The sequence below is a fragment of the Danio rerio genome, chromosome 25, assembly GCF_049306965.1.
Source record: "Danio rerio strain Tuebingen ecotype United States chromosome 25, GRCz12tu, whole genome shotgun sequence".
Classification (NCBI taxonomy): Eukaryota; Metazoa; Chordata; class Actinopteri; order Cypriniformes; family Danionidae; genus Danio; species Danio rerio.
The window spans coordinates 14,070,059-14,083,888 of record NC_133200.1 but is presented as its reverse complement, the minus strand read 5'-3'; the positions used below and the strand labels follow the sequence as shown (position 1 = coordinate 14,083,888).

Sequence of the window (13,830 nt, the reverse complement as noted above, 5' to 3'; positions counted from 1 at the left end):
GAAGTGCTGTTTTATTTTACAGGTTACTCAAAATGACTAGGAAGACTGTTAAGACAAGTGGAGGATCTCGATGACTTTGTGTATGTGTTTTTATTTTTATTTTTTATATAGCGCATTTATTGTGTATGGCTATACACCCAGTGTGCTTCACAATAATGGGGGGGGGGGGTCTCTCCACACTACCACCAGTGTGCAGCATCAACTTGGATGATGCGACAGCAGCGCCAGTGCGCTCCCCACACACCAGCCATTGGTGGAGTGGAGAGACAGTGATAGAGAAAATTTGGTGGATGGGGATGATTAGGAGACTATGATTGTAAGGGCCGATGGAGGGACTTTGGCCAGGACACCGGGGTTACACCGCTACTCTTTACGAGAAGTGCCATGGGATATTTTTCTAATAACCACAGAGAGTCAAGACCTCGGTTTAACATCTCATCCAAAAGACGGCGCCCACTGACAGTGTAGTGTCCCCTTTACATTTTTACTGGGGCATTAGGACTCACCCAAACCACAAATTGAGCACCCCTACTAGCCTCACTAACACCACTTGCAACATCATCCTAGTTTCCCCAAATGGTCTCCCGTCAAGGTACTGACCAGGCTCAGCCCTGCTTGGCTTCAGTGAGTAACCAGTCTTAGGCTGCAGGGTGGTGTGGCTGTTGCTTTGATTATGGGAAACTTTGGCAACGGACTTGAACTTAATGAAATTTATGTGCCTATTCAATAGCACAGTACCTGCCATGAACAGACCTTAATGTTTTTAAAAAACAGTGAGTGACTTTGGAAACTTCAGATGGCTCCTCAATCCAGGGGAACAATATTGAAAGAAAGCTAGGTATGTGTTGAAAAGCTGGTCAATTAATATCTGGTGGACAGAGAGAGTTTTGAGAGTACTCAAAGAAACTGGTGCCAGGAGTTCTTGTAGTGATGGCAGAAAGTGCATGGGTAGCAGCTTTTAGCTAGTTTTTTTTTCTCTATTTGTCTTGCCTTTGATTTGAGGGTGTAATCTGAAGAGAGGCTGATCACCACACATACCTGTTGGAGCAAGAATGCTTTTCATTTTTTCAAGAAGAGTTGGGGACCCCAATCTGAACCTGTCCTCAGGGGGGCAGAAGTGCCACAAGACATTGTTGAAAGCTGTTCTCTTTGTATCCATCAATGTGGACCCTTGAGGGAAATCAGAAGCAGGATATACGAAAAGGGCGCATGAGGAACCATCAAAGGTACATCAGTTATGAAGTCTAAACCTATTAATGACAACTGGGAACATGAGTTTGCTTGCCACGTGTTGGCAAGGTGTTGTGGACTTGTTGGATTCCTGTCATTCCTTTTTTATTTAATCTAGGCCACTAAAACCATTCCTGGAGGAGGGAAAGGGGGTTGATTTCTGCTCACAGTTGGTAGCCATTGTCAACACTGTGTCTGTTTCTATATGTGGAATGCACTGTGTGGTCGGACCATAAACGTGTATAGGTAGACAATCCTGCTGAGCTGGCTCATTGTTTGTAGCATCTGCAATATACTCATCCAGGGTTCATATGAGACTGGCAAAGTTGAGTTGAAAGGGAAAGATTTTATATTGTCTGAGGTTTCTTCGGGAAATCCAAGAGATCTGCTCAACATCTGCTTTATACTATTTTTTTGGTCTTCGAGGTTGATTTGCATTCCCCAATCAGTGGCGCCACTCTTCTAGAGCCAATTTATTTCCCGATGTTGTGCTGTAGTTCTGTTTCAGCAGAGTAGTAAAAGTTTGCAAATCTGAGGAAACATCTGAGGTATTTCATTGAAGGTGGTTACAAGACTTGACTGTGTTGGGCTTATCCTTATCCATGAGCCATCAACCCTTCATGATACCTTTATGGTTGATGATCATTCATTCATTTCCCTTGGTCATAGTCCCTGATTTATCAGGGGTCACCACAGCCGAATAAACTGCCAACTATTCCAGCATATGTTTTGTGTAGCGGATGCCTTTCCAATCGCAACCCAGTACTGAGAAACACCCATACACTCTGTAGACACCACTCTTGCATTCACACACACACACACACACACACACACACACACACACACACACACATTGAGTCTTTGGACTGTGGGGGAAACCGGAGCACCTGGAGGAAACCAATGTGAACTTGGGGAGAATATACGACTCCACACCGAAATGCCAACTGGCCCAGGTGGGACTCGAACCAAAACCTTCCTGCTGTGAGGCTACAGTGCTAACAATTGAGCCACAGTGCCACCCAGCACTAATAATATATCTAAGAAACTGGGTGGAGCACTGGTGGAATGAACATTTTTCAGATTTGATATAGAAGTGAGGAATCTTCTGCTTGGCCTGAATGAGCCCCAGATGGTGGCGGTGTTCAACCTTTCTCTGGGAGTCCACTAGGATGTACTACAACTCTGATGAGTGGTCTCATGGTTCATGACACATGGTAAGTCCTTTTCAATACAATGTCTTTTATAAATGTTTGGACATAACCCTTAATCGCCTTCACAAGTAAAACAAGTGAAATTACACACCCAGCAGAGGGCAGCATAAGCATGCATTGAGTTACTACATCGCATTCATGAATATTTAAAAGCAGCATAATGTAAGCACGCAGATGTATCAGTATTTTCACTTTCTCTTTATTTAAAGGACCAAGTTGTGTGATACATATCAAAAAGTTTTTCCATTTGCATTACATATCAACCATAGATACCAAATACGTCAAATCATTACATTTAAAAGAGAATAAAAGGCAGGATATTGTTAATCTTAAACTCTCTCAAACTTGGTTTCATAAGTCACAATGTAGGCATCATTGAAGACATACAGCAAATGATCCCTGGGGTCATAATTCATAAACTTAATATTAGCCTGCATCTTCTTAATTTTAATTCTTAAATCATAGCGCTCTTTGTTGGTTTTGGTGTCATAAGCGTAAAAGATCTCCTCTGTTACTTGATCCAGGTATCGAGTCGCATAAAGCACACCGCACACCATGAAAGTGTTTGTGACGGTCTTTTTGTGAAGAGAAGTGGACCAAGTTTGGCCCAAAACAGGCGGGTTACTAGTCTCAACTTTACTGATCACCACATTTCCAAAGTTGCTAGTGGTTGCGTATATAACATAGACGCCTGATTCATCTGTGACAAAATCCATGTCTGTGTAGCTGTATGTTGTGCCGAGATGTCCGAATGGAAACTTGTTATTAAAACCTGCATCATTGGGTAAAGCCACAGTACTGACAGTTTTAGTGGTCAGGTTGAACTGACAGACAGAGTATATGTTGTAGCAGTTATAGTAGAGAGCATTGCCGTACATGATCATGTTTGGACCCTGAATCGTATTTGTTGTAGGATTTGAGCTTGATATATATGTATCTGTTGGTACTATACCTAATATAAAAGTGCTAAGACTACTATACTGGCGAATAAAGTTCCCAAATACATTACTACTTGACAGCACCACCAGCCAGTATTTGTTCTCGTCTCCTGGAGCGGGATTTGCATCTCGACCCCAAGCACCAAAAGTGTAGGACGTTCCATACACTGTGAGCGAGTAGGTTTTAGGTCCAGATACATTCACCAAGTGACCCAGACCACAGTGACCTACAAAGAAAAAAAAAGTAAGATGGATAGTGTAGCAGTTTAGCTGTGGAAGTCTAATAATGATAAACAAGTATACAAATGCATACCTGGGGAAAGTGTAGGGGGTGGTGATGTACTGTTGAGCACATTTTTGCACCGTTCTAGGTCTCTCCTAATACGCTGGTTCTCACGCTGTTTCACCATTACCTGTGTGTGGTCAAACTTTTCCAGTTCCTCCATAGTTTCCTCCATAACCTGAAGCTGTGTGAAGAACGGATTAAAGAGGAATTAGTTAAATATGCATATTTCAAAAAAAGATATAGATTTTTTGGTGGTATGATGACAAATATAAACATTTGAACCTATAGAAAAGTACTGCATAAAACAATACAAAATAAATTTAATCAATTGAAAACTTCTGTTAAATATTAAAAACACTTATTTTATATTAACATAAAATAATTTAATGTTTTCTTACCATTTTATAATAAAATAAATAATTAAAATTTTGTTTTTTATTGTATATAAGCATAATTGTTGCACAAATTAAAAATTGCTAGGTCTGGGTGATAAAATCGGTATTGGTATTTATTGACCGAACATTATTGTCAATATCGATAATAAAAAAAGTTTGGTGTGTAGTTTCAGTATGAAGTGCTATTGTTTTGTTTTAAATATAGTTGCTGAGCACGCGCGTTGGAAGGAATGCCAATAAGCTTAGGGTAAGTTTGTCATTTCCAAAGGAGGCACGTGACATGCACGACACACACATAATGACGCGCACGTTACATGCGTGCCGTTTTCAGGCTCACCTAGTGTAAAACGTGAACTTTTCCGAAGCATCTGAACTTTTCCAAAAGCCCCGAGCGCACCACTTATGCTTTATCCATAAACTTGCATCGAAGCTGCAGCAATGGTTTGTTTGTTTGTCATCATCTGAAAAAATGGTCACCTAGTAACAAGAGATGCCATAGAAAATGGTGAAGGAAAGCTTGTGCTTGCCACTTCAGGTCAGATTGACAGCACATTTGAAAATGAGTGCCGTATAGCAGCAGTGAGTAGATTGTAAATAAAAAGGATGTAAGGATGTCTTTAGAGTGGCTTTTTGGTTTCTTTTCTTGTGCATCCCAGCCACTAGCTCCCCATCTGAAAGAGTTTTTAGTATAGGGGTAATGTAGTCATTCAACTTAACTATTTGTAATGTTCAGCATGTATTTGAATAATGATAATTAGTTCCTTCAATTGAAAGCTCAGATTTCATTATTATAATTTGTTTTGTTTACAGAGTTTGAGGTTTACTGTATCATTATTATTCACACCTTACAGATGTAGATCTACCTTCACCATTGCACGCAAGTTGTAATATTTTATAAGTTGTATAAGTTTGAGTCTCTTAAACACTTGTCTTTATTTTAATATCAAATAGTTTAATTACTTTTGTTTTTGACTATTAAAACTATTTGCCTTAGTAATGTTGGTAAATTAAAATAAAGTGGTTAAAATATAAAAATCCTAACAATCCTATATGTGTTGTTAAAAAACATCCAATAATTATCAATATCGAATGATATGAAACATGATATTGTGCTCTAAAAAATGCTATGCTGTGCATGAATTCACCTCTGCTGCAGTCTCTACACCGAGCTGCTTATAGTTGTTGGTTGTTTTGTTAAGTTTGTCCAGAAGGTCTTGAATCTCGGCTAACTCTAATTCAATAATGCGCAGAGATACAGCTGCGTACAGATTTCCGTTGTCTTCTTTTTCCAGCATGGAAACGTTGTCCACAAGCTGCCAGATGCGGTGTTGTAGACCCAACACAAGCCTGTCAATCTCCGTCATCTAAACATATTTGAAAAGAAAACAATTTCTTTCAATTACAGATTGTAAAATAAAACTAAGAAAAGTCCAATTTTATCATACAAGCCTGATTTAGATTTATAAAGAGAACAATACTATAAATTTTTTTGTACCTTTTCTGAAGTGATGTTTCCAGTGCATTGTGAAGCAGTGAGCTCAACGTTGTCGAGTTTATTCTCAGGGAAATCAGGATCTGAATATTGTAGATCACACACACAGTCTTTCCCTCTCACTGACTGTGTAGATGAAAAAACAGTTAATTAAATCCAGCGAACATGGAAAAAAACGCCAAAATATTATGCAAGTGTCAGAATTTTTTTAAAATTATGTTTATAGAAGGATGAATAAATATTACCTGTGATAAAATGAGAGGTATGCAGACCAGCAAAATGAAGACGTTTGACTGACTCATGTTTGAGATGAAAATGATCTGGATCCTGTAGTCTTAAGAATAAGGATCAGGTTTGAGTGACAGAAGCAGAGCTTTAAAGGAAAAGCCCCAGGATTGGTCAACAAAAGTTATTGCTGACATGAGTAGAATTACGAAATGGGGAAGGTGATCGCCTGACCTCATAATTCTCTAAATGAGATTGCAAAAATGCTTTGCTCAGCTAAGATTGTCATGTAGACAGATATGTAAATATCAATTTAATGTGGAATACTTGTTTTGCTGACATGAATTTGATGACCCCCCCCAACCCCCATACTGACACTGAGGAGAAGAAACTGTATAAAGTCAGTTTTGATTTATGTGCATTTTATATTCCCACAACTTCTTATCATTACAATTAAACCACTGAAGACATCTTTTTTTTTTTTTTTTTACTTTGAATGTGTCTGGACAGTTGCTGTCTATGGAAGATGAGGGTGGTGTGGGGGGTTATGGAAGATTTGTGGTCCAAAGATGAACTAAGGACTCCAGGGTTTTGGAACAAAATGATGTGAGTAAGTAACATTGCTTTAATTTTTGTTTAAACTAACCCTTTAAGAAAATAACCATCAAGTGCCAGATTAACCTCAATTAACTATGGAATGTAAAAGAGTTCTCTAATTTGATTGTTGTGTTGTGGAAAGTAATGCATCAAAATAATGAGTTACTCCCAAAAAAGTAACTAGATGCGTTACTTAGTTACTTTTTATGTTAAGTAATGCGTTACATTACTTTTAAGTTACTTTTTTGGCTACCTTTTCTTACCAGGCTAAGGCTTGATCTCTTGCAGAACTTGCAAGGTTTTTTTCTGAATAGAGGCGCTCTGCAACTCTTAACGCAGAGCTATACATGCCGTATATGCAGAATAACAAAAGTTTAAAGCGAAGTGTTTGCTACTTTTGACCTTGTACTATCTTATTATTTAAGTAAAATCACTGTCCATTGAGACAATCGTCTTTTCCTTTTCTTTGATGCGTTCAAAATATCACAGAAATGTAGGGCTCCTGCCATCTTCATTTCTGTCTGTTCCCTGTGGGGATCGCATTCAATCATTGAGTACGTGATTCAGCGTAACTAGGTCAATTTTAATTCAGCAATTAATTTTTTTAAAAGTGAATTAATTAAACCAAAAAAAGTATGAGCCCCCTATACTGACACTTAGGTGAATAATCATAATCTGATTTGTTGTTAATTACGTTGTTATGGATGATGAAGGTGGTCTCAAATTTTATCTGAAATATATTAATTTAAGTTCCAAAGATGAACTAAGAACTCCGAGATTTGGAACGAAATGATGGTGAATAAGTAATAACATGGTATAGGTAACTAACCCTTTAAACAAATAACCATCAAGTGCCACATTAACAGCAATTAACTGAAGTATCTGAAAGTGTTCTCTAATTTTGATCAGTATTTTTTTTCCAGTGTTGGATAAAGTAATCACAACTATAATGAGTTACTTCCAAAAAAGTAACCAGTCGTGTAACTTTTTATGGTAAGTAATGTGTTACGTTACTTTTGAGTTACTTTTTTCCTTACTTTTTTCTCTCAATGTTTTTTTTTCTTCACTCTCCTATCTGTGTTTTTTTTCCCTCTCTGATGTCGCCTCTGGCTTGCTTGGTTCAGGATCGGTAAAGCTACGCATCGATGAATTTGCTTTTCAGTGTTTGGACTCTCAGTAATGACTTTAAACCACACGGAACTGAGCCAAACTAAACTAAACTAAACTTAAACACTAAAAACTGAACTACCCTGATCCAGTTACTATGACCATTTATGTGAAGCTGCTTTGACACAATCTACATTGTAAAAGCGCTATACAAATAAAGCTGAATTGAACTGAATTGAAAACTTTTTCTTACCTGGCTAAGGCTTGATCTTTTGCATATCTTGCAAGGATTTTTTTTTTTAATAGAGGAGCTCTGCCATTTATAAAGCAGAGCTACTGTATACATGCCGTATATGCACAATAACGAAAGTTTAAAGCAATGTGTTTGCTACTTTTGTACTTTTTGTCTTATTATTTAAGTAAAATCACTGTCCATTGAGACAATCACCTTTTCCTTTTCTTTGATGCGTTCAAAAAAACAAGAATACTTTCATCACAGAAATGTAGGGCTCTGGCCTGCAATCTTCATTTGTCTGTACCTTGTGGGGAGCGCATTCTCTCATTGACTTTGTGATTCAGCGTAACTAGGTTAATTTTAATTTAGCTATTTAATTTTTTAAAAGCGAATTAATTAAACTAAAAATTAACTCTAATATTATTACGTAATTAAATATATATATATTTTTTACTTTATAATGTACTTATAAAAATAACATTATTTAGCTTGCATTACTTGTAATCCGTTACACCAACATTGTCTTTTTGAAACATCTCATTTAAGTTTTACAGTAAATATTATGTATATGCAACTCTTGAAATATGCTTATAAACTGCTTTTTTTTTTTTTTTTTACTTGCTATGACTTCAAAATCGTAGTTTTTTTTCTAAGATTCATGTTCTATGGCTTGTTTATGTAATCAAAGTGCAGATGTCAGCACGAACCTCATGATGATCTGGGGTTATAAAGTTTTGGGGGAACTTGTGGTTGACTTTTTCCCATGTTTCTCAACTAAATTTCTTCCTGCATTTCTGAAATGAGCAATAAGTGCAATTTTCACATCCTTTTCAATAGCCCCTGGAAAAGTCATATTTGCATAACTAAAATTGCGACATCTCAGTGTTTATGTGGAGATTTAAAGCTGATCACTAGTCTTTCAACGCATTTGGTCATCATGTTCGTCTACCTGCTGCTCCTCACAGTCATCGTAAGTTTTCTCGTTGTCTTAAATCAGCTCACAAGTGTCTAAAAGTTTGATAGAATTTCTAAAAAATCGATCACTATCAGACAAACCATTTATGAATCAATAATCAGATGTTTTGTTTTCTACATAAGGTGACTGTCAAGGCTGAGAGAGTTCCAGGTCAACAGAAGACTGATTCATGTTTGTGTAAAGTAAACAGCTCAATGTGGACTTTTCCTGCTGTTCAGTTCATGGAGGTCACAAGACAAGTGCAGGTCTGTGAGGAGATCTTAGATGAGTTTGAGGAAAAGGTGAGAAATCTGTTTAGTGACTTATGGCAGTTGCATTCAGTACGATTGAGAAGGTGACATTAGTTAACTATCTTCCAGATACGGACCACAAATGTAGAACTGCCGATGATGGAAGCCACTCTTAAGAACATCACAGCACGTCTGAAAGCGTTTGATTACCTTTATAAAAGTGGACTGTACAGCGCTCTTCACCTTCGCCAGCTAAACCAGGAGCTTGAAGAAATCCATCAATCCGTCATTGAAACACACATGCAGAACCCCAACAAAGAGACGCAAGACCTGCTTAGTGAGGTAAATATCACAAACAAATTAAAGTCTTTGACATAACTATCTAAAATATATATATATATATATATATATATATATATATATATATATATATATATATATAAAATGTTAGCCATTGACTTCATTCATAGTATTATTTACCTACTATGGATGTCAATAGTTAGCGGTTACTATCCTTTTCCAAATGATTAAAGAAGGATCCTCAACAAAGTGTTTGCAACCATTGTGATTAAATGCATTTTTGGGTGAACTGTCACTTTCATATAATTAATAGTAAAGACGACAACAGTTTAATAAGAGCATCTGTTGTTTTTAGTTAAATAAGACAAAACATGATGTCCAGAAGATGTACAAAGATGATTTCTTCAACCTGGAGACCATGAAGAAAAGGTTGCGTGACCTCAACAATCGTGCACAGACTTCCAAGACCATACCAACTGATTTTAGAAGTAAGTGCATTACTGACTCTTTCTTGAAGTAGTCAATGTTAGGTCATTCTAAACTGTAGGTAAACAAAATCACTGTATTTCACAATGGTTAACATTTAATCATGATTAAATGTATTGATACACTGATTTTCACACTAGTTTTGTAACTCAACTTTTAAGTAAATGACAAGTGTGAAACATTCATGCAGGGTTTTGAGTAGCACTTTTCACACTGCACATTGGTTGTCGTTAGGAATGTCCAGATTCGATCTTGTGATCAGAAACTGGGCTTGATCATGGGCTTTCAGACTCGACCAGAATCTGACGTTACCACCTGATCAAGTCTCGAATATATACAGTTGAGGTCAGAATTATTAGGCCCCCTGAATTATTGACCCCCTGTTTATCTTTTCTTCCAATTTCTGTTTAACAGAGAAAATATTTTTTCAACACGTTTCTTAACATAATAGTTTTAATAACTCTATTATTTCTAATAACTGCTTTATTTTATCTTTGTCATGATGACAATAAATAATATTTGACTAGATATTTTTCAAGACGCTTCTATACAGCTTAAAGTGACATTTGTCCTTAAAATGGTGTTTAAAACTTTTAAAACTGCTTTCATTCTTGCTGGAATAAAACAAGTAAGACTTTCTCCAGGAGAAAAAATATTATCAGACATACTGTGAAAATTTCCTTGCTCTGTTAAACATCATTTAGAAAATATTTAAAAAAGAAAAAAAAAAAAACTTCAAAGGGGGGCTAATAATTTTGACTTCTGATATATATATACATACATAGGCAAAGAGTAGACCTCTTTCTTTACTTCACACAGAAACAGCAACGTGTGCAGCGAAACATCACCTTGTTGTAGAGGCGCTATTGGTTAAATGCCGGTGTTGTACTAGGAGGTGCAGCCCCTCTAAAATGTGCATCTATTAACTGAAATTTAAAATAATAATAATAATAATAATAATAACAATAATAATAATAATAATAATAATAAAAGAGTTGAATTTTGTTTAAAGTCTACACAGTAAAACCCAATTAAGTTAAGGCGACTCAACCGTTTGAGGAAACCGATTGAGTTAAAGAAACTAGTCTATATGAGTACTGTAAACTTAATCCATTAAAATTTGTAATTAGGTATTTAGGTAATGAGGTATTTAATGAACTCATTATCTTTAACATTGTGTTCAAAACTTTTCAAATGAGTAGAATTAACTTTCAGTCAATTTTGAGTTAACTACACTCATTTCAGTTGAAAAAATTGGTTTTACAGAATGACAAGGTGCATTTTGCGGCAGGGCTTCATTTCTCTGCACAACACCGGCAAACCAGAACACAGAAGCAGCTTGAATCGGAAAGCGCGAGTAAGTCTGCGGTCTGGAGGTATTATAAAGTTGATGAGATTTTTTAGTGCCAATGCAAATGTCCTCGATGAGAACAGAAACAGGCTCAAACCTGACAAGGTAAAGATGTTAGTCTTCATTAAGAAAAACATACATTTTGTTCTCTGAAACTTATTACTCTGATGAAAGCAAGAGTTAAGCCTGTTTCACACCACAAGCATGAGCAGCACATGTATTCTTTGGCAGATAAGAGCTTTCATACTGCACACAGAAGCAGCGCATCAGCGCAAGGCATGAGTGTCACTGAAACAGTTTCGTCACTAGGTCTATTCTTGCCGTGCTGCTCACGCTTAATTAAAATGACAGTGCATTGGTAATGACCAAAAACACATTGAATGACAGTAAAAAGTATCTATTTTATCCAATAAATGCATCGATAATATCCACTGATTTTTATATAGTCAATCAAATGGACTTAAACGATTAAAAACGGCCAAACTACAAAGTGAAGTTTCATAAACTAATTTCGTGATATGCTTCACGAAAAAGCACGTGATATGATTGTGCATCGCTGGCCACTCATCCGTAATCAGTAATAATCTAATCAGAATGATCCTAGCTTAATATAAATGGATCCCTTTCTCCTTATTGCTCTATCTTCGTTTTGGAAGAATCCCCCCTTCCACCCCATCTCCTCCTTTTTTCTCCCCTTCTAAAGGGGGAGCGATCGAGACCTACCTGATCTCGGTTCTCCTGATATGCTTCTAGACCGGGCGGGAGCTCTGGGTTCTCTCCCAGGACAGCATGCCAAACCTGCTATAAGTGCCAGGCATATCTAAGTGGGAACTCTTGAAACTAAATTTAAAACAATTTTAGTATTAGTTTTTCTTAGTAAGTTGCTGACTAGTTTGATTATGTATAAATATCAATATAAAGATATTGTATAAATAACTTTAGGCCTACATCATGCTGACAATCAAAAACAAAATGACATAACATCAGAGACGATTGCCTTCTGACCGAGTGCACCTGAAAAGACATAAATGACTCTCCTCAGAGCTTGAGAAGCATACAGCTCTTTAGGATCTATATAATTTGTAAAATAAAGACTTGCCGGTTAAGGGAACAGCATAAGAGAAAGTTGCCGCAGGCCTTGGTACAGATAAAAAGTGAAAAAAGTGTATTTATAGATAGATATGTAACTAGATAAAATAGACAGAGATAGATTGATCTGTGTAGAAGCTGCCGATGAGCTGCGCGCTGCAAATGCAGTAAGTGTGAAAGTCAAACGCCTGCGCACAGCTTCTGCTCTCCATATGCAATGTGCACATGCTGCTACCTCTGCTTGTGCTTGCGGTGTGAAACAGGCATTAGGAGTGAAGTTCCTAAAAGCACATTACTAAAAGCACACTGTGGCACTTTGATGTTTTATTTTTGTTCACATGCCTGCCGGGTATTTTAAGTTGAGGTGCTATTTGTTTTTATATTCGATTTTTTGAGGAACATCCTGGATGTTTTTCTTTGCTCATCTTTATTCTTTTAAAAATGTATTATAGAAGTATCGGATGCTCAAAATCAAATGACTCGAGGGCAAAAAAACTGATTTCGAAATCCCTAGTTGACGTCATTCTAAACCTTACTATTATGGTCATGGTAAAGAAACTTACTTTTTAAGGCCATGGTAAAGAAAGGTTCACAAATCTGTTTCTGACAAAATATACAGCATTTGAGTGTGAAAATTACAAATGTTGACGAGCCAGTTAGAGTGAATTAAGACTATTTCATTCCAACCTTTATAATTCAGGAAAGCAAATTATTGGCTTTCTTTAGCCTTCATGTTGATAGTGTTTAACACTGGCATTATTTACGTTAAAATGTGTTGCTTAAATTGCTTGCAGGTTCTTGTCATCAACGCATCATGACCAGAATAAGTTCTCCAGTTGTCACCAAGCTCAATTCCATCAGCAAGTCCTATATTTCTGGTGCCTGGGGCCGCGATGCTCTACTAAGAGATAAGGAGCGTTATTGGGAACACTGTCTAGTGAGTGGACACAAGCATGGCCACACTATCAGAATGTACAACTCATATGAAGACTTCATGGCTAACAAGAACTACAAGGATGAACCGATTGCACCGTCTTACAGTGACAAGAATGCTGTTCAGGGTTCTGGCACTATACTGTATGACAATACTGTATTTTACCAATGCTACAGCACCGCTGAAATCTGCAGCTTCAATATTACAACAAAAGCAACCAAGCGTATGAAACTAGATGGTGCTGGAATTGATAACAAGTTCCCGTTCTGCTACTACAGCTGTCGTGATTGGACAGACATCGACCTGGAGGCTGACAGAGATGCCGTGTGGGTGATTTACACCACTGTTGAAAATCATGGTAACATCGTTTTGAGTCGCTTGGACCCGGTGGAGCTCAATATCACACACACATTTAAGACGCATCTCTTTAAGAGGTCAGTCAGCAGCACGTTTATGGTGTGTGGAGTCCTTTATGCAACACGTTATGTTAATACTTATCAAGAGGAAGTGTTTTATGCTTTCGATACAACCACTGGTCAAGAGATAAACTCTCTTTCTTTGCCTTTCGAAAAGGTTTCTGCTGGAATAGCCAATCTGAACTACAATCCTGCCGATGACAGATTGTACTTGTACAATGATGCCTATCTGTTAGCATACGACACCTTCTTCTGAGAGTGTTTCAAGCGCAGCTTCCCAATAAAATATGTGTGGTGTGTTTCAAATTCAAAACTGGTCCTTTGTATTTTTT

General features: G+C 37.1%; 2 protein-coding genes across 2 annotated transcripts; one reads left to right on the top strand and one right to left on the bottom strand.

Moving 5' to 3' along the window:
• Nucleotides 1-2,618: 2,618 nt before the first annotated feature.
• Nucleotides 2,619-5,902, bottom strand: olmf4l1 (olfactomedin 4-like 1). Its single transcript, XM_001335347.8, has 5 exons — nucleotides 5,798-5,902; nucleotides 5,556-5,678; nucleotides 5,206-5,424; nucleotides 3,693-3,846; nucleotides 2,619-3,606 (listed from the first exon to the last, which is right to left on the bottom strand). Exons 1-5 carry the CDS (start codon nucleotides 5,852-5,854, stop codon nucleotides 2,771-2,773), a joined length of 1,389 nt encoding a protein of 462 aa, XP_001335383.3. The 5' UTR covers nucleotides 5,855-5,902; the 3' UTR covers nucleotides 2,619-2,770.
• Nucleotides 5,903-8,640: 2,738 nt separating this feature from the next.
• Nucleotides 8,641-13,811, top strand: olfm4l2 (olfactomedin 4-like 2). Its single transcript, XM_068217504.2, has 5 exons — nucleotides 8,641-8,686; nucleotides 8,815-8,973; nucleotides 9,052-9,264; nucleotides 9,578-9,710; nucleotides 12,943-13,811. Exons 1-5 carry the CDS (start codon nucleotides 8,654-8,656, stop codon nucleotides 13,752-13,754), a joined length of 1,350 nt encoding a protein of 449 aa, XP_068073605.1. The 5' UTR covers nucleotides 8,641-8,653; the 3' UTR covers nucleotides 13,755-13,811.
• Nucleotides 13,812-13,830: the final 19 nt, after the last annotated feature.

Excerpts from the sequence above, each read along its gene's own strand:
- olmf4l1 (XM_001335347.8), bottom strand. The coding sequence starts at position 5,854 with ATGAGTCAGTCAAACGTCTTCATTTTGCTGGTCTGCATACCTCTCATT. Across the intron at positions 5,679-5,797 it reads TACCTCTCATTTTATCACAG|TCAGTGAGAGGGAAAGACTG; the intron begins GTAATATTTATT and ends TCATCTACACAG. Across the intron at positions 3,607-3,692 it reads ACCCCCTACACTTTCCCCAG|GTCACTGTGGTCTGGGTCAC; the intron begins GTATGCATTTGT and ends TTTTCTTTGTAG.
- olfm4l2 (XM_068217504.2), top strand. The coding sequence starts at position 8,654 with ATGTTCGTCTACCTGCTGCTCCTCACAGTCATC. Across the intron at positions 8,687-8,814 it reads TGCTGCTCCTCACAGTCATC|GTGACTGTCAAGGCTGAGAG; the intron begins GTAAGTTTTCTC and ends TTTCTACATAAG. Across the intron at positions 9,265-9,577 it reads CGCAAGACCTGCTTAGTGAG|TTAAATAAGACAAAACATGA; the intron begins GTAAATATCACA and ends TGTTGTTTTTAG.